Source organism: Acomys minous, assembly GCF_964271855.1.
Source record: "Acomys minous genome assembly, chromosome: 12".
Taxonomy (NCBI): domain Eukaryota; kingdom Metazoa; phylum Chordata; class Mammalia; order Rodentia; family Muridae; genus Acomys; species Acomys minous.
Window position 1 is genome coordinate 108,555,590 of NC_140493.1, and position 27,219 is coordinate 108,582,808.

The following is a 27,219-nucleotide window of genomic DNA, read 5'->3' on the forward strand; positions in this document are numbered from 1 at the left end:
CACACACTTTAGTTTTATTTTAGCAGATAAAAAGAGGTCTTAAGAATTTTCCTCCTAGTTAGGTGGTGGTGGCGCACGCCTTTAATCCCAGCACTCAGAGGCAGAGGCAGGCGGATCTGTGAGTTCAGGGCCAGCCTGGTCTACAGAGTGAATTCCAGGACAGCCAGGGCTACACAGAGAAACCCTGTCTGAAAAAATCAACCAAACAACCAAACAAAGAACTTCCGTCCTTCCCGTCCTCAGCACAACACCCTTGCTTTAGTCTGCTCAGGCTCTGAACTTTCTGGCAAGTAGGTGACTAGCAGCAAGACTGGTGAGCGCGCAGGAGCTGCTGTGGTTCCCAGCCCATCATCCCTGATCGGCCCACCCTGGCACTCAGGCATTATCCTAGAGGACACCAGGGTTTTCTCCAATGCTTTCCAGTAGCTTCTCATCCTCAAGGCCTCTAGTCCCACCAAAGGTATGGGTCACATTGTCTTTTGGGTGGGGGGGAGCCAGGGGTTGGGGGAAAGGAGGGTGTGTGGTGCTGGCGATGGAACGCAGGGGCCTTGAACTTAGGACACACACGCTGCATCCCAGGCTCCTGCTGTGTGTTTTATTTCTTCTGCCTACAGTGTCCAGCATAGTTCTGTGTGGCAAATATGCTCAAGGCATGACTGCAGTGAGGGTACGCTTCAGCAGTGGCCGCAACGCTGATATTAACTGACCCCCACTGTTCTGCCCTAGGGTGACAGCCGAGGCCTTCAATCAGGCTTTTGCTAAAATATTGCTCCCCTGCTGCTTGCCTCAGCTGCCACCCCCAGGCTTCCAGAAATACCCTTGGGGCACAATGAAGAGTTCAACGTTACTAGAACATGCTTATCTCCCCTATAGCTCCCCCGTATTCTGTTTACACCGTGAGCTTAGGGTTCAAACACCAGGCCCACATCAGCTCTCCTGGACCACCCGCCCTGGGTCTGTAGAACACAGCACAGCTGGACCATCCCCAGCAAGCTGAAGCCAGAGAGGCTGGGAGTTTCCTCCTCTGAAGAAAACAATGCGGACTCCTCTGACATGATACATAAACCGAGCAAATCCTATAACACAGGGTCCCGCAGAAGTCTCCAATCATGACTGCCCGGACCAAGTCTCTCAGGGTTGCGTGGATGTCCCGGGTCACATCTTGCTGGGCGACAGGCCTACATGTCATAGAGCCGGAGCTGCTCCTGCATGTCGCCATCTGACATCTCACCGAACGTCTCCTTGTTGTCCTTCATGAGCTGGAAGATGGCAGCCAGCTGTTCTTTCTGAACTCTGTTGAGAAGAGAGGGTGAGAGGAAAACGATGCTCCCAACCCAGGGTGGGGGTGGGGCAGGACCTGTGTGCTCCTCCAGGGGAAGACTCTTCCTCTTTTCTAACTACTTTTGCTCTTCAGTGTAAGACCCACTAAAAAGGCAGAAGGTGGTTTGCACTAACACGCTCAGCCCTGAAACCCTGGGTCTTTGGTTCACCGTGCCTTGCTTTCCTCATGGGCCTATAGTTTCCTCATGGGCCTATAGTTTCCTCATGGGCCTATAGTTTCCTCATGGGCCTACAGTTGGTTTGCATCTCACGGTGAGGTGAGACCCCTGTTTCATTAAGTGGTTTGAAGTGCTGAATAAAAAATAAAAAAAAAAAAGGGGCTGGAGAGATGGCTCAGTGGTTAAGAGCACTGACTGCTCTTCCGGAGGTCCTGAGTTCAATTCCCAGCAACCACATGGTGGCTCACAACCATCTATACTGTGATCTGATGCATACTGTATACATAAAAAATAAATCTTAAAAAAAATAAAATAAAATAAAATAAAAAAGGTTAGGAGCAAGCTCAGTTTAGAGGGATGAGTCAGAAGCAAAGGAAAGGCGACATACAGATGTGCAGCCAGAGTGCTGGCACTGGAGAAGGTAGGGTGAAATCGAACCCCTGGGGCTCTGCTGCCTAGAGAGAGGGGCACCTTTTCCTCCTGTGCACAAAGCGGGTGTGGCTGCAGATGGGCCTCAGTGTTGACATAGTCTCAGTGGCTGCCTTGTGGTTTATGAGGCTCCTCCACACCCTCTGACCAGCACAGAATGACTCCCATGGCAAATACCAAGAGCAAGCTGAACAGCTGAAGCCGGGAACAGTGTGTGGTCCTGTTTGTTCCGCTATGGTACCCTTGTCAGCATGGCTGGCCACGGGATCCTGACTCTTGTTTTTCTACCCTTGTTTCTTGATTCCCGTAGTCCTGTCCTTCCGTGACACGCTACGGCTTTGGAACCTGGACAGCACTTGAGCCACACTGCAAGGCCTTGCGGTAGGCCCATCACAACTGAACAGGCTTCGGCAAAGCTGTCAGCCACTGTACTGCCTGCAGGGTGGCCCTGGTGTGTCAGGTCTCATGCTACAGTTTTCGTTTTGTCTGGCCTAGAAGTTGCTCTGTAGACTGCGCAGGCTTCACGCTCACAGAGATCCATCTGCCTCTGCCTCCTGCACGTAGGATTAAAGGTGTGCGCCAGCATGCTGGTCTTGTGCTTTTAATGTCATTCCTTCTACTGTAAGTTCTAACCGCCCCCCACCCCCACCCTAGCCAGCCCCACATCCTCCACACAGCAAACCATTTTCTGTCTATAGTGGCATCTAGAAGCCGGAACACTAATGTCCCAATGCCTACCCTCCTTGGTTTGGACAAGTTAGATCTATAGTCAGTTCTATAAGAAAGGGAGGCATTTAAGGTGCATTTGTACCCTGCTATGTATAGAGGGGGGTGCCCTGAACGGAGAGGGTATACTGAGAGCCATGGATGAATTTGCTGTAGGATGCATGTTTAGCACTGTCCCTTAATGAACTGTCCATGAGGTTTTGGTGGCCATGAAGGTTGTATATTTATTATAATTATTTTTTAGGGTTATTTTTGGGGGGCAGGTTGTTGAGACAGGGTCTCACTTTGTAGACTTTGCTAGCCTGGAATCCACTATGTAAAATCTGCCTCTAGGTACTGGGATCACAGCTGTGCACCCACTACCACCCTAGACCCACTGGGCAGTGGCATTTATTAGCTATTTAGTTATATTTTTATGTGTAAGGGAGTTTCGCCTACATGTGTGTATGTGTACCGTGTGCTTGCCTGGGGCCCTCAGAGGTCAGAAGAGCGCACTGAATCCCTGGGACTAGAGTTAAAGGTGGTTGGGAAGCAGCATCTAGATGCTGGGAATTGAACCCATGTCCTCTGCAAGAGCAAGTGGTCTAAGGCAAAGAGGCGTCTCTCCAGCCCTGAGCTGTGTGTTTTCAGTCACGTGTGCAAACGCTTAATACTCCGCTGGAGTGTCAAAGGCATCAAATTGAAGGTAGGCTTAAAGTTTGTTTCTAAAGATATATATATATATATTTTCTTAAATAAAACAAACTAAAGAAACACGCAGTAACCAAGGTCCTCTACTCAACCTTTATTGGCCTGAACACAGGCTGAACACAAGCCGCCAGCAGTACAAGGGGTCTGTCTGTCGCCCACAAGCCACGCTCAGGTTTCTACACAAGCCTAGCTAGTGAGATCCAGAGGACGTCACTAGATGTGGAGGAAGTCCCAGCCGGGACAGGGACTTCACTATTGCTATTTAGGAACAAGTGAATGTGACTCCGTTGGTCCACGTGGCTCTGTATCAAGGCACTGAGTGTGTGCCTGCACACCCTGAACCCTAGTCAGTGGGCAGCCGAGAAGACTGCCAGGGACACACGGCTTGGGAGTTGGTACTGGCCACTTTCCAGTTTTCTACTAAATGGAAAGTCTTCTAAAAACTTAGTGCTTTAGAAAAGAAATGTTTTTGCCAACAAGTCTAAGACTTCAGAGTCGTTTGGTATAAATACTGTCAAATATAAAAGTCTGAAAAAAATGAACCAGGGACTGGTGGGTGGTTATCTGGTGAGGTTCTAAGTCATCTAGGGGGAGAAAAAACCCTCGGGAACTCACAATCCAGAAGTCTACTGGAAAGCAAATACTGTTATTGCTTCTGCAGGCCCAAGTGGGGACGAGGCGGAGCTGGTAGGAACACTAGTGAAAAGGCCACTTAGTGCCAACACGGTTGGACCCGAGACTCCTGGGGTGTGGGTGGGGGCAAAAAGGAAGGCCATATTAAGGCTGGTACCTGACATAAATCATTCCTGCCAGAGAGAAAAGTGCCCCACGTGTGTGTGTGTGTGTGTGTGTGTGTGTGTGTGTGTGTGTGACCCTCTGTAGGGGACCATCTCTGACTGCAAGTGAGCACCAATGGGCTTCATTTGTCTGTTACTTCTCAAATCTGGTTATCTGGCTTCAGGGAGAATAAAAACACAGAGGGATTGTGGGCCTGGGGGGGCGGGGCATGAAGGGGGTGTAGGGAGCAAACATGGCTGGTAATAAAAGCCCAAGGCCTGAGTCCATCCCCCTGGCAAGCTTCCCCCCCCCCCCCCCCCCCCGCAGCCCAGCATAAACACCTCTGATAGGGACAGAGATAAATCCATTCCCCAGGATCTTGCTAGCCTAGGGGAGCCCTGGGTAGGGAATGGGGTGCAGGGGGAATGGTCAACATGTCAGCAGATTTGCAGACAAACCTTCCCGGCCCCAAGCCTGCATGGGCTCCCTGGGAGGGGGGGGGGTTCCTTTTTTTGTTGTTTGTTTGTTTTTTGTTTAATCTCTCAAGCTTTTAGGATGTCAAAAGGAAAGAAAGCCTTCAGGAGGCTAAGGACACCTTCATTACTCTTCAATTCTGTAAAGAGAAATAGGGAGAAAAAAGATCATGTATGTATCTTGCTCAGTTTACTTTAGAGGCAGCACAGGACAGGAGAGTGGGCCCAGGGACCAGAGGGGAATGTTTGGAGTTGCAGAGGCCATGCTAGGCTCTGCTGCTTTCTCAGACCAGCAGTTTGCTCCTTTTACTTTACAGTGACAGCTCAGCTGATCCGCCCCTACACACACACACACACACACACACACACACACACACACACACACAGAGCCAGGTGGCCACCAGCCCCTTCCAGCTTCTGAGAAACAGAGCTTGCCCATCCTTGGCTGTGTGCTTACACTGATGATATTCCTTTCGCCTAAATATCGTTTTGCTTCCTTCTGCCTTGGGTCTTTGTCTACTGCAAGGGCTCTGCGCCTTTCCCTGCAGGTCCTCCAGAAGGGTCAAAAACCTGGCCGCCTTCAAGCAAGCAATCTGATTTTGTGCCTTTGGCGCCCTCTCCTGGAAGCTTGAGTCAATGCATGCTCTCAGCCGTTAGACTCACTCAGGAAGAGCCTAGCTGCCCTAAAGTGCCATAAGGAAACCCTCCTCTTGGGTCAGCACTGAGGGGCCCGGCCGGCCTGACCTATCAGCGCCAGCCTAGTGCACAAGCTGGGTTCCACTTTCTGTCTTGGACCAGCAAGTAGGATATCCTGTCAAGCTGTAAAGGCAGCCAGGCATTTTGTCCAGGAGGAGCCGTCAAAAGCCTGCTAGCCAATGATCCCAGCCACACTGAGGGAGGTGGCACCCCCAAGAGAAGCTTTGGAAGGAGCCAGGGACACAGAGCCAATGTGGGGAGCAGGGGAAGGCTGTGCATGTGTGTTCCCCCCCCACACACACACACACAGCAGCTAGGACTTAAGCGGTTGCTGCCTTCTCGCTTCCCCAGGGCCTGGGCAGGAGTTTTGTCTGAGCAGATCCTCGGGCAGGAGTTCTCAGTTGAAATCAGAGGACCCACTGGGTCATCCAGATTCCTGACTGGCACTCCCTGAGTACCTGTGGTCAAGCCACAGGAAGCCGCTACAGAACTGGGTTCTAGGCGCAGCTACGGTGGCCCAGCTAATCTTTCAAGGTGAGGAGGAGACAGTGTGTTAGCCTGGAAGCAGAAAGAGGCAGTCTGATAGGGACAGATCTGACGGGTGCCCTGCCAGCTTGAGAGCTTGAGAGTAATTTCATTAGTTTGACGGTAACATGAATGGTGGTATTATTATTATTATTATTATTATTGTTGTTGTTGTTGTTGTTGTTGTTATTATTACATTTTTATTTGTTTTGCGAGGATGTACATGTGCATGTGGAGATCAGGGGACAATTCACTGGAGTTGGTTCTCCCTTTTCATTAGTCTCAGGGATCAAACTCGGGTCGTCGGTCTTGGCAGCAGGCCCTGTGTTGGTGCTTTTTAAAGGGGACAGTTCTAGGGCCATTCCCCAAATGCAGGTGGGTCCAGATCTGTCTTGTAGCTATCTTCTCTCCAAAACCCAGAGACAGAAAGGTGAAGCCAAAGTGAGGAGCCTCTGCAACCCCAAGCATCACAGGAGGCACAAAGGTGGTCAGGGGTGCCCCTCAGGCAACTCCAGCTGGGGCCACATGCCACATGCAGGGATGAGGGAGGGAGCAAGCAGATGTCGGGTGGGGCAGGCATATGAGAGCCACAGGGAGCATGCTGGGTAGGGTAATGGAATGAACGCAGGCCCTGCTGGGACCTCCACTGGTCCTTCCTGCACACAGTGAGGACTTCCCTGTCTGTCTCCTGCACACACTGAGGACTTCCCTGTCTGTCTCCTGCACACAGTAAGGACTTCCCTGTCTGTCTCCTGCACACACTGAGGACTTCCCTGTCTATCTCCTGCACACACTGAGGACTTCCCTGTCTGTCTCCTGCACACACTGAGGACTTCCCTGTCTCTCTCCTGCACACACTGAGGACTTCCCTGTCTGTCTCCTGCACACACTGAGGACTTCCCTGTCTGTCTCCTGCACACAGTGAGGACTTCCCTGTCTGTCTCCTGCACACACTGAGGACTTCCCTGTCTGTCTCCTGCACACACTGAGGACTTCCCTGTCTGTCTCCTGCACACACTGAGGACTTCCCTGTCTGTCTCCTGCATATACTCAGGACTTCCCTGTCTGTCTCCTGCATACACTGAGGACTTCCCTGTCTCCTGCACACACTGAGGACTTCCCTGTCTCCTGCACTCACTGAGGACTTCCCTGTCTGTCTCCTGCACACACTGAGGACTTCCCTGTCTCCTGCACACAGTGAGGACTTCCCTGTCTGTCTCCTGCACACAGTGAGGACTTCCCTGTCTGTCTCCTGCACACAGTGAGGACTTCCCTGTCTGTCTCCTGCACACAGTGAGGACTTCCCTGTCTGTCTCCTGCACACACTGAGGACTTCCCTGTCTGTCTCCTGCACACAGTGAGGACTTCCCTGTCTGTCTCCTGCACACAGTGAGGACTTCCCTGTCTGTCTCCTGCACACACTGAGGACTTCCCTGTCTGTCTCCTGCACACACTGAGGACTTCCCTGTCTGTCTCCTGCATATACTCAGGACTTCCCTGTCTGTCTCCTGCATACACTGAGGACTTCCCTGTCTCCTGCACACACTGAGGACTTCCCTGTCTCCTGCACTCACTGAGGACTTCCCTGTCTGTCTCCTGCACACACTGAGGACTTCCCTGTCTCCTGCACACAGTGAGGACTTCCCTGTCTGTCTCCTGCACACAGTGAGGACTTCCCTGTCTGTCTCCTGCACACACTGAGGACTTCCCTGTCTGTCTCCTGCACACACTGAGGACTTCCCTGTCTGTCTCCTGCACACAGTGAGGACTTCCCTGTCTGTCTCCTGCACACACTGAGGACTTCCCTGTCTGACTCCTGCACACACTGAGGACTTCCCTGCCTCTCTCCTGCACACAGTGAGGACTTCCCTGTCTGTCTCCTGCACACACTGAGGACTTCCCTGTCTGTCTCCTGCACACAGTGAGGACTTCCCTGTCTCTCTCCTGCACACAGTGAGGACTTCCCTGTCTCTCTCCTGCACACAGTGAGGACTTCCCTGTCTGTCTCCTGCACACAGTGAGGACTTCCCTGTCTGTCTCCTGCACACACTGAGGACTTCCCTGTCTCCTGCACACAGTGAGGACTTCCCTGTCTGTCTCCTGCACACAGTGAGGACTTCCCTGTCTGTCTCCTGCACACACTGAGGACTTCCCTGTCTGTCTCCTGCACACACTGAGGACTTCCCTGTCTGTCTCCTGCACACAGTGAGGACTTCCCTGTCTGTCTCCTGCACACACTGAGGACTTCCCTGTCTGACTCCTGCACACACTGAGGACTTCCCTGCCTCTCTCCTGCACACAGTGAGGACTTCCCTGTCTGTCTCCTGCACACACTGAGGACTTCCCTGTCTGTCTCCTGCACACAGTGAGGACTTCCCTGTCTCTCTCCTGCACACAGTGAGGACTTCCCTGTCTCTCTCCTGCACACAGTGAGGACTTCCCTGTCTGTCTCCTGCACACAGTGAGGACTTCCCTGTCTGTCTCCTGCACACAGTGAGGACTTCCCTGTCTGTCTCCTGCACACAGTGAGGACTTCCCTGTCTGTCTCCTGCACACAGTGAGGACTTCCCTGTCTGTCTCCTGCACACAGTGAGGACTTCCCTGTCTGTCTCCTGCACACAGTGAGGACTTCCCTGTCTGTCTCCTGCACACACTGAGGACTTCCCTGTCTGTCTCCTGCATATACTCAGGACTTCCCTGTCTGTCTCCTGCATACACTGAGGACTTCCCTGTCTCCTGCACACACTGAGGACTTCCCTGTCTCCTGCACTCACTGAGGACTTCCCTGTCTGTCTCCTGCACACACTGAGGACTTCCCTGTCTCCTGCACACAGTGAGGACTTCCCTGTCTGTCTCCTGCACACAGTGAGGACTTCCCTGTCTGTCTCCTGCACACACTGAGGACTTCCCTGTCTGTCTCCTGCACACACTGAGGACTTCCCTGTCTGTCTCCTGCACACAGTGAGGACTTCCCTGTCTCCTGCACACACTGAGGACTTCCCTGTCTGACTCCTGCACACACTGAGGTCTTCCCTGTCTCTCTCCTGCACACAGTGAGGACTTCCCTGTCTGTCTCCTGCACACAGTGAGGACTTCCCTGTCTGTCTCCTGCACACAGTGAGGACTTCCCTGTCTCTCTCCTGCACACAGTGAGGACTTCCCTGTCTGTCTCCTGCACACAGTGAGGACTTCCCTGTCTGTCTCCTGCACACAGTGAGGACTTCCCTGTCTGTCTCCTGCACACACTGAGGACTTCCCTGTCTGTCTCCTGCATATACTCAGGACTTCCCTGTCTGTCTCCTGCATACACTGAGGACTTCCCTGTCTCCTGCACACACTGAGGACTTCCCTGTCTCCTGCACTCACTGAGGACTTCCCTGTCTGTCTCCTGCACACACTGAGGACTTCCCTGTCTCCTGCACACAGTGAGGACTTCCCTGTCTGTCTCCTGCACACAGTGAGGACTTCCCTGTCTGTCTCCTGCACACAGTGAGGACTTCCCTGTCTGTCTCCTGCACACAGTGAGGACCTCCCTGTCTGTCTCCTGCACACACTGAGGACCTCCCTGTCTGTGTCCTGCACACACTGAGGACCTCCCTGTCTGTCTCCTGCACACACTGAGGACTTCCCTGTCTGTCTCCTGCACACAGTGAGGACTTCCCTGTCTGTCTCCTGCACACAGTGAGGACTTCCCTGTCTGTCTCCTGCACACAGTGAGGACTTCCCTGTCTGTCTCCTGCACACAGTGAGGACTTCCCTGTCTGTCTCCTGCACACACTGAGGACTGCTTCCCTGCTCAGAGGAGGAGTCAGGGACTCCTTCCTCACCTCAGCTCCTTCCTTGGCACAGTCTCCAGGGTACCTGTTAACATCTGCATGTCAGTGGGTGGTCTGGAGACCCCCAGAGACTTAGAGACGGAGGCCCTCAGGCAGTGGGGAGTCTGCTGTCTTTGAAAATGACATAGAAGCTACTTTGCCTTTTCATCTCCTGGCCTCGGCTCTGACCACAGGGGACAGTGGCAGACCCCAAACTTGAGGTCTAACTGATCTACTATGACAGTGCCTCAAGGCCCACAATGCAATGGATAGAGTGAGGTCATAGTGCTGCCAAGGCCCCATCCCCAGGAACCTTGGGGATAGCACGGGTGTGCTGCACCCCCTTTCCTCCAGTGCTGGAGCTGGGCGAGGATCTGTGGCCACACCTCAGCTCTGGCACAGAAGCTCTGAAACAGCCTTGGGGAAATGACCAGGTCTGTCCTCTGGATAACACCAGCTGGGAGAGAACTGCACGAGGCCTCAGCCTTGTTCTGAAGACCAGCACCTTGCCTAGCCTGCAACTTGGTGGGGGGGCAGGTATAAACCCTCTCAGGGTTTCTACTATGCACTGATTAGCTGCCTCTCCTCCTCTGGGTGAGACAAAGCCACGACACCAGCCACCTCACAAGATATATGTGCACTCCCATAGCACCCCAGATCTGAGAGATGATGGCCCTCACTTAAGTATGCTAGCACCCACACCAGCTGGCCCCTCAGGTCCTCCAGGGACTTGAAGCGTCCTCTGGGAACCTTCTTTCTGTGTCTGGGAGTCTTCGTGCACGGGAAGAACAAGACGGGTTCCAATGGGAAGAAATGCATTAATTGGTTATGGAGGCAGTGAAAGGGGGGGGGGCGGTTTAGACCACCTCAGTGGCGCTGAGGACCATTAGCAGATGACGTGAGGAAGCACGGCTAGTCTACCAAACCAACCTCCTTACCACAAGGGTGTGCAAGGACATTTGTGGCCCAGGACTAGGGGACTCGCTACAGGGAAGTGAGGTCAGAGGTCAGCTCAATCCTGAAATATAAAGGTGGCAGATGTGGTCATAACGAGAGGCAGTGTCCTGACCCAAGGAGTCATCAGGGACTCCCATGGTAAGGGCTGCGGGCTGCCTCCCGCCTGTGCCTACACCGACATCCCTCTGCACCTCTGAGGAGGCTTCTTATGAAGTCAGCATCGGGCGGCATCCCAGCAGGGAGACAGGATCTTGCAAGCAGTGTGGTTGTGACACTAGAGGACGCTGGTGACCCCCAGAGCAGCTGGGTAAGCTGTGCGCCCCACTTCAGCCATCTATTCCTTGCTTACGTAAGCTCTTAGTCCCCACCAGCCCCTCTGGGCGCCAGGGCTGGAAAGTGGTGCTGTTCTCAATGAGCCGTCACTATAAAAGCAAGGGCTCCACTCACACTGCTGGGGGTGCAGGGGGTGGGGGCGGGGCAGCAGGTGCACAGGGGGGGGGGGTGCAGCCGGGCTGGTGCAAACCTCGCTCCTCGCTGTGGCCACCTTGGCCATTCTACTGCTTTAGAGCACCCCTCAGCCACCCATGCCACCCAGATAGAATGTTGAGGGGAGCCTGATGACACACTGTGGGGGTGCGGGGGGCTCTGGTGGGTGAGGGGACAACAGGCTGATTCTAGGAACCAGAAGCCATACAGCTAGCTGCCTTGAGCTGCGCAGAGCAGAGCTGTGCAGAACAGAACAGACAGAGAATGACACAGTGGGCTGGGGGGGGGGAGGGGGAGGGGAGGGGATGGGAGGGCAGGAAGAGGGAGGCTGCCAGATGGATGAGCACCAAGAATCTCTCTCTGTCCTCAAGCGACAAATTGGTTTTGTCGGGGGACTCTACGCATAAGTGAACAGTGAGGCTGCTCCAGGCCCTTTTCTGGATCTCATTCTACCCTCTCCCCCCCCTACTCCCCCCCCCCAACTCCCCCCTCCACCCACCAGGTCTGGGAGGCTTCGGGCAGAGAGAATACAAGAAATAGACTCCACTTTCCTCTTACGCCCTCTCCTCTGTGCTGCCTGGCCCCAGGGTATCTGTCTTCCCTTGACGGAAGCTGGCCTGGCCGAATACTACCCAGGTAAAGAAAGAGCAGACGCCACAAAAACAGGCGTGGGGGGTGGGGTGGGGGGAGAGGGTGTGGTAGACAGGGCTTGCAGGAGCCTCACCCCTGCTTGACCCTTATCCTAGTGTTCCAGAAGGCAGCCTACCTCTGTTCCTCCTCCAGTTCTTCTTTGGTCATCATCTTCTTGTACTGGCTTCCCCTCAGCTGCCCAGGGCTATACTTAAAGGAGAAGGCTGCTCCTGTGGGGACAGTGGAGAAGTTTATCAGTGACGTGGGAGGCTAGGCCCTCCCCATGCTCAGCAGTCTCTCCCTTTCCTTGGTTAGTGTTAGCTTCTCTTTCTCCCTCTCTCTCTTCCCCGCCCCCACCCCATGGTGTGTGTGTGTGCGTGTGCGTGTGTGTGTGTGTGTGTGTGTGTGTGTGTGTGTGTAGCCTGGGGTTAAACTCAGGGCCTCGTACAGGCTAAGCACACAGTCTTCCCTGAACTATATCCTCCTCCGCTTTCCCTTTGTTAGTTTCCAAAGAAACAATCTAAGCAACGTAGCTCAGTTGGTAGATGGAAAAAACAAACCCAGGTGGTAATGGTACACCCTTTTAGTCCCAGCACTCAGGAGGCAGAGGCAGGCAGATTTCTGTGAGTTCAAGGCCAGCCTGGTCTACAAAGCGAGTTCAGAGCAGCCAAGACTCTGTGTAATGGGGAAATCCCTATCTCAAAAAAAAAAAAGAAAAAAGAAAAAAAAAAAGAAAGAAAAGAAGCGGGGGGGGGGGGGGGGGCAACAAGCCACATGCACATGCAGCCCCAACTTCAGAGGGGCCACACACACAGTGACATCATCTTCTCGCCCCAGCACCTGACCCCAGGCTCACTCTATATTTTCTATGAGCTCTTATGGCGTCTTAAACCTTGGTCTTCTATGAGGGACACAGATGGAACTGACACAGCCTGAGTGCTGCTCATCCCCCACATGACATCCCCTCCCCAGCCGGGAGTTAAGCCAGCCAAGAGCCATCGGCCTGGCTTTGCATCAGCAGTCCAGCTGTTTGCCTCCGAGGCTTCCTCCCCACCACTGTGGCCTCCGCCAATCCCAGTCTATGCTGCTCAGACCTGGAGCAAATGCCACTCATATCACAGGAAGCACATGGGTCCCCAGGCTGGGCCCCAGGGGCTCTGCTTGGGTCAGGCAGGCCCAGCCTATCCATCCCTCCCCCAGCTTATCGGCAATTGAAGGCATACATGAGGCCCATGGTGGGCTGCACAAATGGACAGGCTTGGCGGACTGCCAGTGCCTGAGAGGCACTATTAGCAGGGCAGATCTGCAGGTCTGGCAGGGGGAGGGGGAGCAGAGGAGGGCCAGGGCATGTGACACTGTGCCCCAGCAGAGGGGGGCGAGAGCTGCAGAGAAACATGGAAAAGCGGAGTGTCCTGACAAAATAATCTGCTTGGAAGCAACGCCTTCAACGTCCCTTAATCCAGCCAGTGTCTGGGGCGACCAAGGATGGCTGGCTGGCTTCTATCTAATGCCTGCTGTAGAAAGGCTGGGAATGGTGACATCCAGGGACACCCTTGGCTGTAGCCTCTTCCTGCTGCCATTCTAGAACGCCCTACTGACTCTCTGAGACGCCCCCATATCCTCTCACAGCAGGTCAGACTCCCCACTCTGGTCATCAGATATACAAATGCTACCAGGAAGAAAGAAAAGCACACTGGGGGGCTGGAGAGATGGCTCAGTGGTTAAGAGTGCCACCTGCTCTTCCAGAGGTCCTGAGTTCAAGTCCCAGCAACCACATGGTGGCTCACAACCATCTAATGTAATCTGATACCCTCTTCTGCAGATAAAGCACTCATATGCAGTAAATAAAATAAATAAATCTTTAAAAAAAAGAAAAGAAAAGAAAAGCACACTGGGATTAGGATTCTCTCCTGAATAAGAGGAAGAAGTTTCTGGAAATAAACTCAGAACCCAAACATTCTGCAGAAGCCATGCCATCTCCTCATCAGTCCTCACTTAGGAGGGTTGGGGTCCTCACCTAGCCAGTTGTCCAGGGCCCGAGGCCTTCCTCAGGCCAACAGTACAGAGGGTACAGGACAGCAAGGTGACTATGGGTGAGGGGACAGAGGCATATGGGTCAACTGGGGTTTGCTTGGCTGCCAGGGCTCTTGCTGGGATGAGGGCCAGCTCTGGGGGTCTGAAGAAGAGCTGGGCTGCCCTCTCTGCCTTCTCAGAAACCCTCCTCTCTCCTCTGCAGCCCCCTGAGGCTAAGCTCTGCCCAGCTAGGCTCATAAGCAGAGCACAGGAAACTCCACTCCGCCTGGTTTGGGTCCTAGGAATCAAGCAAGAGCTTTCCAAGTCTCAGGGTGTAGACAGATGAGGCCAGAGATCAGGGAGCCTCCCTGAGCACTTCAGTCTGCTACAGCATGCATACTGAGGAGGCCTTTGTTTATCCCAAATCCCTCAATATCCTGCATGCCAGGGACGACAGCTGTAGCTTGAGCTCACTCGCTCGCTTGCTCGCAAGCAACCCTCAGGACGGACTCAGAAGAACTGACAAAACCAATGAACCTCAACATCTGGGTCGCTGTGCGGCTGTTTAGAAAAACAAACGTAAAAAGCGCTGCTAATCTGGTGCACTTCTGGGTTCTGGTTTATGGGACACGTCTGATGCGGTTCCAGCCCGCCAGGACAGCTGACTGATGAAGGCTTTCACCTAATCACAGGCGGTGGGCCCAATCCAATTTTGTTAGAGCGGGAGGGCTGGCTGCAAGATTCCCCCAGGGAATTCGTATGGGCTGGGGGGCTTCCTCTTCCAGGCATCATGAATCTGGGAAGTCATTTTAGCGACACTAATCAATTAGCCTGGGAGGCTGAGCTGCTTGTTGCAGAGGGGCTGGCGGGGTGGGGGTGGGGTTGCAGGGGGTGGAGGGGACGGGGAAGGGCGGGCAGTCTTGCTTCCTTCCAACAGCTGAGACCACTGGCTTTTCTCCCTTTGCCTGGTTATAAACGGCATGAGTGTTGGGGGCTGTCCAGGGATGGCGGCTCAAAAGAGAAGGGACAGCTCAGGAGCAGGCACGTGTGGCTGGGCACAGGGCTTGGCATACGTGAGATTGTCAGCGGAGTTAGGAATGGTGGCCTATAGGTGCCCTCACTTTTTGCACTCAGTTTCAACCTCCCTTCTGCATGCTCGAGTCACCAATAGGACCTTGGTATCCATGCCAACAGGGATAGATACCCTGACCCTTGGGCCGTGGTTGCAGTTAACTCCTTACTAGATGACCTAGGAGTGAGAGCATGGACCTGGCTGGGCAGAGGTTGACAGCCCCACCCACCACTGCCTGTGCCTGGACAGTTTCCACAGCAATAGGAACCCAGAGCTATGCTCACACTCTAGAGGCCCCATCACTGCCGATGACACCCGCAGGAGCCTCAGTTCCTGCCTTCCTGAACTCCTAGCTTCCCATAAAGCTACAGCTGGTCTTGCTTTAAAAAAGAAAAAAAAAAATCTCTGTGCACTCGCTGTACGGATCCAATAAATTTTAACATTTTATTGTTTTTTCTTTTCTTCTTCTAGTTTCTTTTTGAAGGGGATAAAATGTGACAGGTCAGCCAGCCAGTCAGTCTCTCTATCTGTCTGTCTGTCTGTCTGTCTGTCTTGGACACATTGGGGCCTCTCAGTTTCATGTGTTCCTGTGGCTCCCTCTCTCCCAACCAAGCCACCCAGGGCTCAGGAGAGGCAGCCCCCTCTCCTGGGAGGCCTCCCAACAAAATGTGCCAGAGAGAGCCAACAGAAAGAAGGGCGTGGTTGGGAGAAGGAAGAAGAGGCCCAGCAGCCAGGAAAGCCAGGGGGCTTTTATCCCTAAGGGGACCCCCCCCTCCTACACCCAAAGATACTTATTTTTGCAGACAGAAAAGCAAGGACCAGAAGTGCAGAAGAGGTATTCAGGCAGGTGGGAGTAAGAAGCCCATAGCCCCTCTCAGCCGCCTGGTCCCCCAGTTCTCAGATCCCATTGCCCCCAGAGTGGCCCAGGGGGAGTGAGTGTCACTCACCATCCTCTTCCTCAGGCTCTTCAGTGGGTGGCCCCGTCTCACTGTCAGAGTCTTGCTCTTCATCCTGCAAGACAATGGCAGGATCAGGGGTCAGTGCTGCTTAGCTGCCCGAAATATCTCTGAGGTCCAGTGGGAGCATGTCCAGCAGCCATGGAGGAACCTGACGTCAAGGCAAACTCAGCGGTGAGGAAGAGAAGGTGATGGAGAACTCTGGGTACCACAAGTCCTCAAGTTTAGCCATTCCCAGGTAGCGCCTATCCAAGAATTTGGGTACCGTTTTGTTGTTGTTAGTGGTGGTGGTTTGTTTGTTTGGTTTGGTTTTTAGAGACAGGGTTTTTCTGTGTAGCCTTGGCTGTCCTGGACTCACTTTGTAGACCAGGCTGGCCTCGAACTCACAGTGATCTGCCTGCCACCATGCCCAACTTGAGTACCTTTTTTTTTTTTAATGATTTTTTTTAAACTCTTATTTAATGTGCATTGGTGTTTTGCCTGCATATATGTCTGTGTGAGGGTGTCAGATCCCGTGGAACTGGAATTAGAGACAGTTGGAAGCCACCATGTGGGTACTGGGAACTGAACTCGGGTCCTCTGGAAGAGCAGCAAGTGCTCTTAACCACTAAGCCATCTCTCCAGTCCCTGGGTACAATAAGATAAGTGGTGGACCGCCCACCACCCTCACCTTAGTAAGTAAAGCCAGGCACTGAGAAAGCGGGCTGCACTCCACAGGGCCAAGGCCAGCTTCACAGATCAGCTCTCCCAAGAGAGCAGCCTTGCTCCCTTCTTCATTTTCTGTCTCCAGTCAGCTCAGTGACCAGTTACCCAAAATTGGAACTCCATCCCTTTACCCTGGTCTCTCCCACACATGGATTCAATAAACAGATGGCTGGGGAGAGGCATCCCGTCCCGTCCTGGGATGGCCTCGGTGGAAGGAAGGAGTGACTTCAACTTCAGGAATGTTTGAGGATGAGAGAGGCATGTGACTGGCTAGCTGTGTGGGACTGGAGGCTGTGGGCAGGGGCTGAGAGGTCCGAGGAACTGGCTTGGAAGCTTAGGAGGCCAGCGTGGAAACCTCAGGTTTGATGGGGAGGGGGGTATGGGTAGAAGCGAGGTGCTTGCGTTGGCGACAGATGCTGATGCAGGTCTGGGGGAGCCCCAGATACCTCAAGAAGCAGCCAGCCTCTGCAGGAGGAGGCTCCACAACAGAACAGCAAGCTGAGCCTACACATAAAGCCTTCACAAGCCACATGGGAGTGGGTCGCGAGTGGCAAATTCTGGGGCCTTGAGATCCGCAGGGCATGGGGCCAGCACCCACTACTTAGCAGCTATGTAGAAGAAGCCACACTTCCGAGCACTGGCAAGGCTGTGTCCTGGGGGACCAGACACCGGCCCAGTTTTGCACAGCAAAGTATCTTTGTGGCTAAGGGAGGTGAGCAGGTCCCCTGCTGATGCAGGGGATGCTCTCCGATGGATCTGTTGTCTAGACCTGGAAACATCTATCTATCTGAGACCTTTATACAACAGCACTGGAAACTGGTGGAGAGTTAAGTATCTCTTAGCTAAATTCAGTTGGCTAACACCATCTCTAAAACGTCAACCAGCCCAAAAGTCACCATGCGTGTATACCACACAGGGAACGCAGAGGTGTCCGCACTCGTCGACTGTAAAAAAAAAGGGTCAGGAGAAATTACAAGGGAGTTGGGGAGATGGGCAAAGCACACAGCCCAAGGAACTGTGTTTGGGTCCCCAGCAGCCATGAAAAAAGGAGAGCACGCTTGTTCATGTCAGTAACTCAGGCTGGGGGTGGGGTGGGGGTGGGGCAGCGGGAGGGGGAGGGGGCAGAGGCAGAGCCTCGGAGTTTACCAGCTAGCCAGCCTAGGCAACTGGTGAACTCTGGATTCAGTGAGAGACCCTGTTTCAAAAGAGAAAGGCATGGCTGGCCCGGCCTTCAGTGCCACAGAAGCCTGAGGAGCTCTGTGAGTTCGTGGCCAGCCTGATCTACATAAGTGAGTTCCAGGTGAGCCAGAGCTACATGGCAGGACTCTGTCTTAAAAATAAAATAAAATGAAGTCTGGCGTGGTGGCGCACGTCTTTAATCCCAGCACTCGGGAGGCAGAGGCAGGTGGATCGCTGTGAGTTCGAGGCCAGCCTGGTCTACAGAGCGAGTCCAGGACAGCCAAGGCTACACAGAGAAACCCTGTCTCAAAAAACCAAAATAAATAAATAAATAAATAAATAAATAAAATAAAGCCTTCAGGAGAGGGGCACATGCACGCGCGCGCTTGTGTGTGTGTGTGTGTGTGTGTGTGTATGCAAATGTGCATGTGTCTGTGCATTTGTCAGGTGTTGGGCTCACTCACTCTCTGCCTTGTTCCCTTCAGATAGTTTCTGTCTCTGAACCGGGATCTAGGCTGGCGGCCATTACACCCCAGTGATCCTCCTGTCTCTGACCCCCTCAGTTCTGGGGTTGAGGTGTATGCACACACGTTGTTTTTAACATGTGTTCTGGGCATTCAAACTCACGTCCTCATGCATGTGTAGCAAGGGCTCTTACCCACTGAGCCATCTCCCCAGTCCCTAGAATAGGTCTTAATCCAAGGACCGCTATCCCTATCAGAGAAAACCCAGATACACACAGCGAGACAGCAGCACACACAAAGGATCGCATGCATGCCAAGGACAGACCCTCCAGGAGAAATGCACCCTGCCAACACCTTGGTTTTGGACTTTTGACCTCAGAGCTATAAGAAAATAAATTGCTGTTGTTTACGCCCCTAGCCCATAGCATTTTACTGCAGCGGCCCTGGCAAGCCCCATACGTCAGGCTTCCGGCGACAGTAAACCAACCTGGTGATAACTAAACACAGGCTGCTGTCATCCTGGCTGGTCCCTCAGCAAGCCTGGCTGAGGCTCAAAGCCAATCACCTCACAGGCAGCTCTTCTGCTGCTGCCCTGCCTGCTGCCCTCTGCAGTGTGCTAAATCGATCTTCTTGCTTTCTAAACAAAACAAAGCAACAGCTAATTACCCCACCAAGTCTCAGCTCCTGAACGGACACTCTGTTTTAACTCCCTGTGTTCTGAGGAAATCTTCCAGTTCAGCTTCTTCCAGAGGCAATAAGAGACAGAAAGTCACCAACTGGCATCCCCAAGGACCCAGGCAGACAGCACTGCAGAGGAAGGGTCAGGCAGGCCTCTGGATGATTAGAGCAAGCAATGTGTGTGTGTGTGTGTGTGTGTGTGTGTGTGTGTGTGTGTGTGTGTGTGTTTGATCCATCTGCTGCCACCAAAGCTAACCCAGGGGATGACCTATAGTAAATGTGATGCTTCTCAGGACTGGCTTTACCTAAGGCAGCTCCATCAGGCAGGCATACCTAAGGCAGTATGGCCCCAACTCTTTGTTTTGTTTTTGTTTTCTGAAACCGCGTCTCTCTCTGTGTATCCCTGGATGTCCTGGAACTCGCTCTACAGACCAGACTGGCCTCTAACTCAGGGACTCACTGGCCCCTGCCTCCTGAGTGGCCGGTCTATCATGGCAGGCTGTCTTTTGGCGGATGAAGGCTCAGTTTTCATCTTTGCTTGGGGGAGGGGCTAACCATGACGGTTGGAAAGCTGAGCTTGCTAGTGCCAACCAGTTCAAACCTGGAGCCCTTCTCCCCAGAAGGTCCCAGCAGATCAGTTTGGCCACCTCCCCGCCTCCAAAGAGAGCTTCTGGGAGGACACCTGGGTCCCACTCACCAAGTCTACATTTGCCACTGAGGAGAAGGCGTCCTTCTTGGGACAAGGAACCTCTGTTCAGAGCCAACCCATCCGTCCTGCCCCAAGCTGGCCATCTCAGCCGTCCACCTCTGAGTGACAGCTCCTCTGAGTGACAGCCTGAGTGAAACTCATTCCCTCACAGGCTCAGGCAAAATCCCCCTCGCTTCCTGAGTCAGCTTGCCCTCCATTTTTGCCAGCCCATGCAGGCCTTGCTGAGGCCCTGAGCCTACTCTCTCCAACTTTCCCTACTTGGAGAACACTTTAGGCCATCCTTTGAACCACAGTCTCTATTCTTTGCTTGCTTTATGTACATGGATGTCTTGCTTGTGTGCATGTCTGGTCCTGTGTGCATGCCCAGTGCCACAGAAGTCAGAAAAAAAAATTGGATCCCCTGGAACTGGAGTTACAGACAGTTGTGAGCTGCCATGTGGGTACTGAGAATCGAACTTGAGTCCTCTAGAAGAGCAGCCGGTGCTCTTAACCAAGGAGCCATACTATAAAAAGAAAAAAAATTGTTTTTGAGATGGAGTCTCACGTAGCCCAGGCTAGCCTCCAACTTGTTTGTTCTGTAGCTGAGAACGACACTAAACTTCCTTCCTCCTGCTTCCATCTCCCATGTGTGTGGATTACAGGCCTGTGGCACAGTTGGGCAAACCAGCCTTTACAGCCTGTTACCTGTCCTTTGTCTTTCTCTCATGGGTCCCTTGACTCCCTCTGTCTGGCCAGAGGTCTCCCAGATTGCAGAGTCTGACAGCCCAGAGCTGTTTTGGACCCTTCAGGACGGTCCCTTTGGATCTTCAGGACAGTAAGAGGGCCACGGCCTTCCGTATGTGGCAGCTCTCTTTGGCTTTGTGCACTGAGCTCCCTTTCAGGCCAAAGGGGGGAGAAAAGCACTGAGGAGTTTAGGAGACACCAGAACCACAGATCACACGTACAGAACCCAGCATGAAACATGTGCCAGTTTTGCTGGATGTGGTGGCACATGCCTTTAATCTCAGCACTCGGGAGGCAGAGGCAGGTGAATCGCTGTGAATTCGAGGCCAGCCTGGTCTACAGAGCGAGTCCAGGACAGCCAAGGCTACACAGAGAAACCCTGTCTTGAAAAACCAAAAAGAAAAACTGAGGCTAAAGACAAGGAGACTGAACCTGCCTTCGGAGAAGAACTAGAAGCAAGTTTTTGTTTTGATTTGTGTGAGTTTTGCATGTTCTTTATTGACAAAGGCTTCCTGGATGCCTGCGGTGCTGGACCTGCCATAGGAGTGGGGACAGGGTGGTGAACGCCTGGCAAAGGCCTTTTCTCATTCTGTGAGCAGACATTCCTCTGCTCAGACAATGTGCTCAAAAATAAAAGATGACCTCATGCTGGTTAAGTGCTCTGAGGGGAGCCAAATAGGATGATGCATGGGAGAGGGGAGGGAGGGAGCGAGGGAGGGAGGGAGGGAGGGAGGGAGAGAGAGAGAGAGAGAGAGAGAGAGAGAGAGAGGTGATTTACATCTGCTAACATGGTCAAGGGCATGGAGACAGGATGTGAGCCCGGCTTGTATAAAGATGCTGAGGTTGGGCGTACCAGGCAACCAGTCAACGCACAAGTGTCTAGACATGGGACTGAGTACCCAGAAGACACCAGTGGCGTCGGTGGGGGCAGGGAGAACTGTGATGGAGGCTGCAGCAGGCCTTGAGCAAGAAAGGCAGGATGGGGCTTCTGGGTTACGAAAGGCAGGCTGGGAAGTGGTGGAGCTGGGCAGCCTAGGGTGGCAGGAGCCAGGGAAAAGGTTATCAGGCAGCCTGCAAGAGCACAGCACGGAAGAGCAGCCAGTGAGACTAAGGGGAGCTGCTCCCTTGGGAGAAGGCCCTGGGAGACAGGCAAGAGGAGTTGGGGCCAGAGAAAAGAGGGGAACAAGCCAGGCCTGGACATCAGTAGGGAGCACTGAGGAGAGGGACAGTATGGGGAGCAGGGAAGGCAATGACAGACACCCGAGGAAAATGGGTGCCCACAGGAGAGATGGGAGAGGGTATCCTTCCTTGTCATCAGGACCATGGTGGCTGGAGTTCCCTCGAAGACAACAGTGGTGGCGAAGGCCCTTAAGCTCTTTAGTTGATATTATAGACATGGACCTTTCCAACAGGGAGAGGGGAAGGGGAGCCCAAGCGGGAGAGCGTGGTTATACGCATGCGTGCATTGGGGACGGGAAGGGACAGAGGTGGAGAAAGGGTTGTGTATGTGAGAGGCAGAGAGAGAAGGAGAGATGGGCCGAATCATGGCTCTTTTGGCTAACGCCCACACACCTGACCCTCACCCTGTGCAGACATACAGTCCAAAAACACCATCTCAGGCCATCAGCTCACAGCCCTCTCGCAGGCACGTTTGCCAGCCTTGAGCAAACTCACTTGAGAACAGGTGTGAGAGGCTCATTTCCACCGGATTAACAGATTTGGACAGTGCTCCCATGGGAGGGTATAGAGGACACCAAGAGCTTTCATAAAACCAGAATGAAACAAGCATTCAAAAGCCCAATGGGGCCGGATGGTGGTGGTGCACGCCTTTAATCCCAGCACTAGGGATCGCTGTAAGTTCGAGGCCAGCCTGGTCTACAAAGTGAGTCCAGGACAGCCAAGGCTACACAGAGAAACCCTGTCTCGAAAACAACAACAACAACAACAACAAAAGCCCAGTGGGCAGCAGTCTGCATTCTACCCAAACCTGGGGCAAATGTGGGGCTGAAGTGAGAATAAACAGACTTAAGATGACGATGAAGAAAGGATTTGATGAAGTCACACCTGAGAGGGTTGGTGGCTGCAGTCATTCATGCAGGAAAGCCAGGATGAACTTTAATATAACAGAAGGTTGGGCTGTCACTCACTAGCACAGAGCACTTGCACACACACACACACACACACACACACACACACACACACACACACTATGTGGGCAGCTTCTAAAACCTCTTCAAGGCTCAGTCAGAGGACAGGCCAGTTTTGGAATCTTTCAGAGTGGGAGGTGTGGGTGGTTTAGCCCAGAGCGAGGCTTGCTGCAGACCAGTGGCCCATACTGCTGGAGGGAGAGATCCTTTCATATTCTGATATTTTTCTCCAGACTCTGAGTCTTCAAAAAAATAAGAATCTACCTGGGGGGGGACGACTGTTCCAAGAATTCCCCCTTATCCATGGTCTGGTGTTCTGTAGTCTCTGCTTTTTTTTTTTTTTTTTTTTTTTTTTTAAGATAAGAAAACTTTAGAGGCTGGAGAAATGGCTCAGAGGTTAAGACACTGGCTGTTCTTACAGAGGACCAGGGTTCAGTTTTTAGCACCTACATGGTGGCTCATAACCTATACTTAACTCCGTTCCAGGGATCAAATAACTTCTTCTGGCCTCCGAGGGCACTAGGTACACAGATGGTATACAGAAACATATGCAGGTAAAAACATAAATTTAAAATAAAAAATTTAAATGTAAAAGTTGTTTTTAATTATTATTGCTTGTGTATGCGTGTGTGCATGGGTGTGCATGTGTGCCCGTGTGTATGTGTGTGTGTGCATGTGTGGGTACTGCACCACACAAGCAGAGGCCAGCGGATAACTTGTGGGGACAGCCATGTGGACCCTAGGCTGTCAGGCTTGGTGACACACACCTTTACCTGCTGAGCCATGCTGCTGACTCACTTCTGCAGTCTTGTTAGCCACTGCCAAGCAAAGGGCGGGGGGGGGGGGGTGCGTAGAAGAGGGGCTGGTGACACGTGCCTGTAATTTCGATGGGGGCTGCAGAGATGGTTTAGCGGCTAAGAGCACTGACTTCCAAAGCACCCCAGTTCAATTCTCAGTACACAGGTGGCAGCTCAGAACCCTCTGTAACACTCTAGTTACAGGGCATGTGACCCCTCTTTTGACTTCTCGTAGGCCCCTTGCGTGCACATGGCCCACAGACATGCATTCAGGTACACACACATATACATAAAGTTAAATTTAAGAAAATAATTTCTAGGTCAGTGGCTAAGAGCACTTGCTGCTTTTCTAGAATCCGGGTTCTGTTCCCAGCACCCACATAATGGCTCACAACCCTCAGAAGCTGCCGCCTTCTGGCTTCCTGGTACACGCACACACAGGAAGAACACACATACAAATTAAAAAAAAAAATACACTATTTGGTATAGTGTATGTGGTTGGTGCATGTCTGTAATCCCAACATGTGGGATGTAGAAGTCAAGAGTTCAAGGCCAGGCTGTGGTGGTGCACACCTATAATCCTAGACCTCAGAAGGCAGAGGCAGGCCGATCTCTATGAGACCCGCTTGGTTTATAGAGTGAGTTCCAGGACAGACAAGGATTACATGGAGAAACCGTGTCTAAAAAACAAACAAACAAAGAAAGCTCTGCTCCCTGGCTTTAAGAAGAACCGCTTTTGTCTGGCCACTGTCGCCTCACAGTTCTCTGTGGGAGCTAGGTCTGCGCCCCATTCTTCCTGCACTGCCGGCCCCAAGTCATCCCACGAGCGAGATGAAAACACATTCTAATAATATTATCCTGCACTCTGGGAGTCCCTGCCTCAGCTGTAAACTGCTGGGGAGTGGGAGGGGGGGGCTGGGGGGGAAGGCTGGCCTTGTGGGACCTTAGGTTGGTTGACCTCATCCCCCTTCCTTGAGTCTCTACTCAGGGCCCCAGTCTCTCTAACTATCTCTTCCCACCACCTGGTCCGGGGCCTTGAGGGCACCCAGTGATCTGCAGCAGCAGCTGAGGGCCGCCTCCCGGGCCTCCAGAGCCTTTTCAATAATCAGCTTTGTGAGTCAGTGGCTGCAGCTGCCCCAGGCTGCCCAGGCCTTGCTGGGAGAGGAGCCGACTGGATTAGGAAGGAAGTAGTTAATGGAAAATGAAGTGTGTGGGGGGGGTTGGGGGGGTGGGATTGGGGTGGGGGGAGAACTGAGTTAAGCCTGGGGGCAGGCAGTGACTCCCATACTAACAGCAGGTGGGGTGGTCCCCCCGGCTGCTGCCTCTCCCTTAGGGACCATGAAGGAGGCGCCTCTGGTGAGGGCTGCAGCATTCCATACCAATCAGGGCTCTCTTCCCTAGGGGCATTCTTCAGTCCTCTTCCCCCAGGCAGTGTGATCATCAGAAGAAAGCGCTGCAAACACTTGGAAAACGCCTGAGTCTATTTCAAGACAATTTCTAAGCCGCTATTTCTTTCTAGCACTAAGCCCAGGCTACCGGGACACAAAGATAGTCCTGTCTCCCAGGCTCTCACCGCAGACTCTGCCCACTTGACATTTATGGCTGGAGTAGCCAGAGTTGGTTAGTCCCCACACACACGCTTACGCTTACAGGAGATGTGCCTGATCCCCTTCCTGTTGGGTGGATGCTCCAAGGACAGCTCCGTTGCCATCTTGAATTCCTGCACTGTACCTCGTCTTTCAAAGCGTCCTGTAGTCCTAGGATTTTGTTTTGTTTTGTTTTGTTTTCTTTGGGGATGGGGGAGTCTCGTTATGTAGACTAGGCTGGACTTGAACTCACAGACCTCCATCCTCCCTTGTCGCCCGGTGCTTAGAACAAAGGCTCAAGTCTCCAGGCTCACTTGGCTTAAATCATAGGCTTTGGGAAGAGAAGGGAGGAGGGTTGTGAGTTTGAGATCAGCCTTGACTACAGAGTGGGCTCCAGGTCAGCCCGAGCTACATGTCAAGAATCTGTCTCAAGCCGGGTGATGGTGGCGCACGCCTGTAATCCTAGCACTTGGGGAGGCAGAGGCAGGCAGACCTCTGTGAGTTCGAGGCCAGCCTGGTCTACAGAATGAGTCCAGGACAGCCAAGGCTACACAGAGAATCCCTGTCTTGGGGGGGGGGGCAGGGATCAGCTAACTAATCAGTAACCAGCCAGCCAGCCAACCAGAACCAGAAAAAAAATCCTTAGTGCCCACCTGGGTAAACTACACACCGGCCCCTGTTTCAATACTACCACTGTGCCCATCTCAGGATGAGTACCAAGAAAAGCCTTCTTAAGAAATTGCCCTACTCCAAAGGATCAAGATAGGAGACTGTGCTCCCTCCCCGCTAAAAGACAGCTTGGACTTTGGTCTAGAATCTGTGGCTGAGCAATAGAGAAACAATCTGAAAGAGGGCTGATGGAGGACAGCCGGTGGTAGCCTGGGAGGAATCGCCAACCCACCTGCCACTCACCCCAGCTCCCTTAGCCTGCAGCAGCCCTCCCTTTCTCCCTGGGTTAGACACAATACTTCTCCTCACAGGCCTGTTCAGGGCTAGTTAGAAGCCTCTCTAATGACACAATTAGTCACCCACTTGTCAAGCAAAGAGCTTGCTAGTAGGGGGTCTGGCAGACTCCGCACAGAGAAAGGCCTTAACCCAGTCTCACTGCCGCCTCTCTGGTCCCCAAGAGCTTCCCTCCAGTGTAAACCACTGTATCCAGCAAGGGAGAGAGGAAGCACCAGGAGAAAAGCTGACCCTTGCAACAAAGCAGCAAGCCCACAGCTTCCACTGTGCTGGCCATCCTGTCCTCCAAGCACCCCTAAGAAGAAGAACAAAGTGTTAAAATCTGACCAGAGACCAGAGCCAGTGGCCTGGCCTGTGCGCTGTGAAATCCCAGTAACCCGGGCCAAGCCGGGATCCAATCTACAGAGAGCATCAGAGAGACTGAGTGCGTGAGGGGTACCCCGAAGTTTAGTCAGTTGATGGCCGGCTCCCAGGATGTGGGGAAGGTGCTTTGCGGGTATCAGCTGTGATACCAGAGGGCCACTTCTTGCACCTTTTGTTTCATACGACCCAAGCCGACTCCTCAGCAACTCAGGGGGTGGGGATTGGGGGTGTTAACACCTACGAGCAGTTTGAAAACATGGTCCTAGTAAGTGCCCTTCCTTTCTGTCCCGTCGTCCCACCCTCACGCAACGCCCACAGTGACTGGAATCTGGATTTCAAGTTGACCTAAAAGACAGGAAACTTCTCTTCTTCTCCTACACCCCACCCCCCCAAAGTACTGTGTTGTCAAAAGTAAGCTAACTCCAACTCAGACCCTGAAGTAGGGCACGTGTCCGTAGATTTGGACACGGGTGGGCAAAAGCGGAGTAAGAAGAGGGTGCAGAGCAGGGTGTCAAGGGCCATGGGAGGGAAAGCAGCTCCAGAACAGTGCTCAGAGGCACTCCGGGGGAGGATGGAGCGTCCCAGCCGCAGGAACCCTCCTTTCCTGCCGGCCGCTGGCTCGGCCCTTCCTGGGGAGGTCCCGCCAGCAAGATCGTGGGTGCCCTCCCGGGGACCCTGCGGCAACCTTGGTGCGTACCTGCCTCCCCTCGGCCGCTGGCTCCTCCGCCTCGGGCTCTCCCGGCTCCGCCAAGCGCTCGAGCTGGCACGGCGGCTCTGCGGGTGAGGGCTCCGGGGCGCACGGCTCCGGAGGCTGAGGTGGTGCGGGAGCCCCGGGGGCCTCGGCCGGGGCCGCGCTCTCCGGGGCCGGGGCCGGGGCGGGGACCGGGGCCGGGGCCGGGGCTGGCCCACGCCGCAGCAGCAGCCAGGCGAGCAGCAGCGCCAGCGCCGTGGCCAGCGCCGGTAGCGCGGCCAGCAGTTCGGCCGGCGCCTCCATCGCGCCGCGGCCGCCGAGTGCCCGCCCGCCCGCCGGGATCCGGAGAGAGCCCACAGCTCCCTGCCACAAAACCACGCCCAGGGGTGGAGCCCAGCGCAGGCCACGCCCTCTGGCGCCTTTAGGGGTGACTTGGAGTGGGGACCTTGGGAGGAGCTGAAAAGCCCACC

General features: G+C 53.5%; 1 protein-coding gene across 3 annotated transcripts; it reads right to left on the reverse strand.

The window, feature by feature from the left end:
* Nucleotides 1-27,095, reverse strand: MXRA7 (matrix remodeling associated 7). 3 transcript variants are annotated; one of them, XM_084750143.1, is made up of 5 exons: nt 26,756-27,095; nt 15,736-15,799; nt 11,840-11,933; nt 10,569-10,648; nt 3,415-4,734 (listed from the first exon to the last, which is right to left on the reverse strand). In XM_084750143.1, exons 1-4 carry the CDS (start codon nt 27,050-27,052, stop codon nt 10,615-10,617), a joined length of 489 nt encoding a protein of 162 aa, XP_084606269.1. In that variant the 5' UTR covers nt 27,053-27,095; the 3' UTR covers nt 3,415-4,734; nt 10,569-10,614. The 3 variants fall into 3 exon arrangements, with proteins under 3 accessions (XP_084606268.1, XP_084606269.1, XP_084606270.1); XM_084750142.1 differs by lacking the exons at nt 3,415-4,734; nt 10,569-10,648 and adding an exon at nt 1-1,293 and having other exon boundaries at nt 26,756-27,090; XM_084750144.1 differs by lacking the exon at nt 10,569-10,648 and having other exon boundaries at nt 26,756-27,093.
* Nucleotides 27,096-27,219: the final 124 nt, after the last annotated feature.

Excerpts from the sequence above, each read along its gene's own strand:
- MXRA7 (XM_084750142.1), bottom strand. The coding sequence starts at position 27,052 with ATGGAGGCGCCGGCCGAACTGCTGGCCGCGCTACCGGCGCTGGCCACG. Across the intron at positions 11,934-15,735 it reads AGAGCCTGAGGAAGAGGATG|GAGCAGCCTTCTCCTTTAAG; the intron begins GTGAGTGACACT and ends CTGTCCCCACAG. Across the intron at positions 1,294-11,839 it reads GAACTGGAGGAGGAACAGAG|AGTTCAGAAAGAACAGCTGG; the intron begins GTAGGCTGCCTT and ends TCTTCTCAACAG.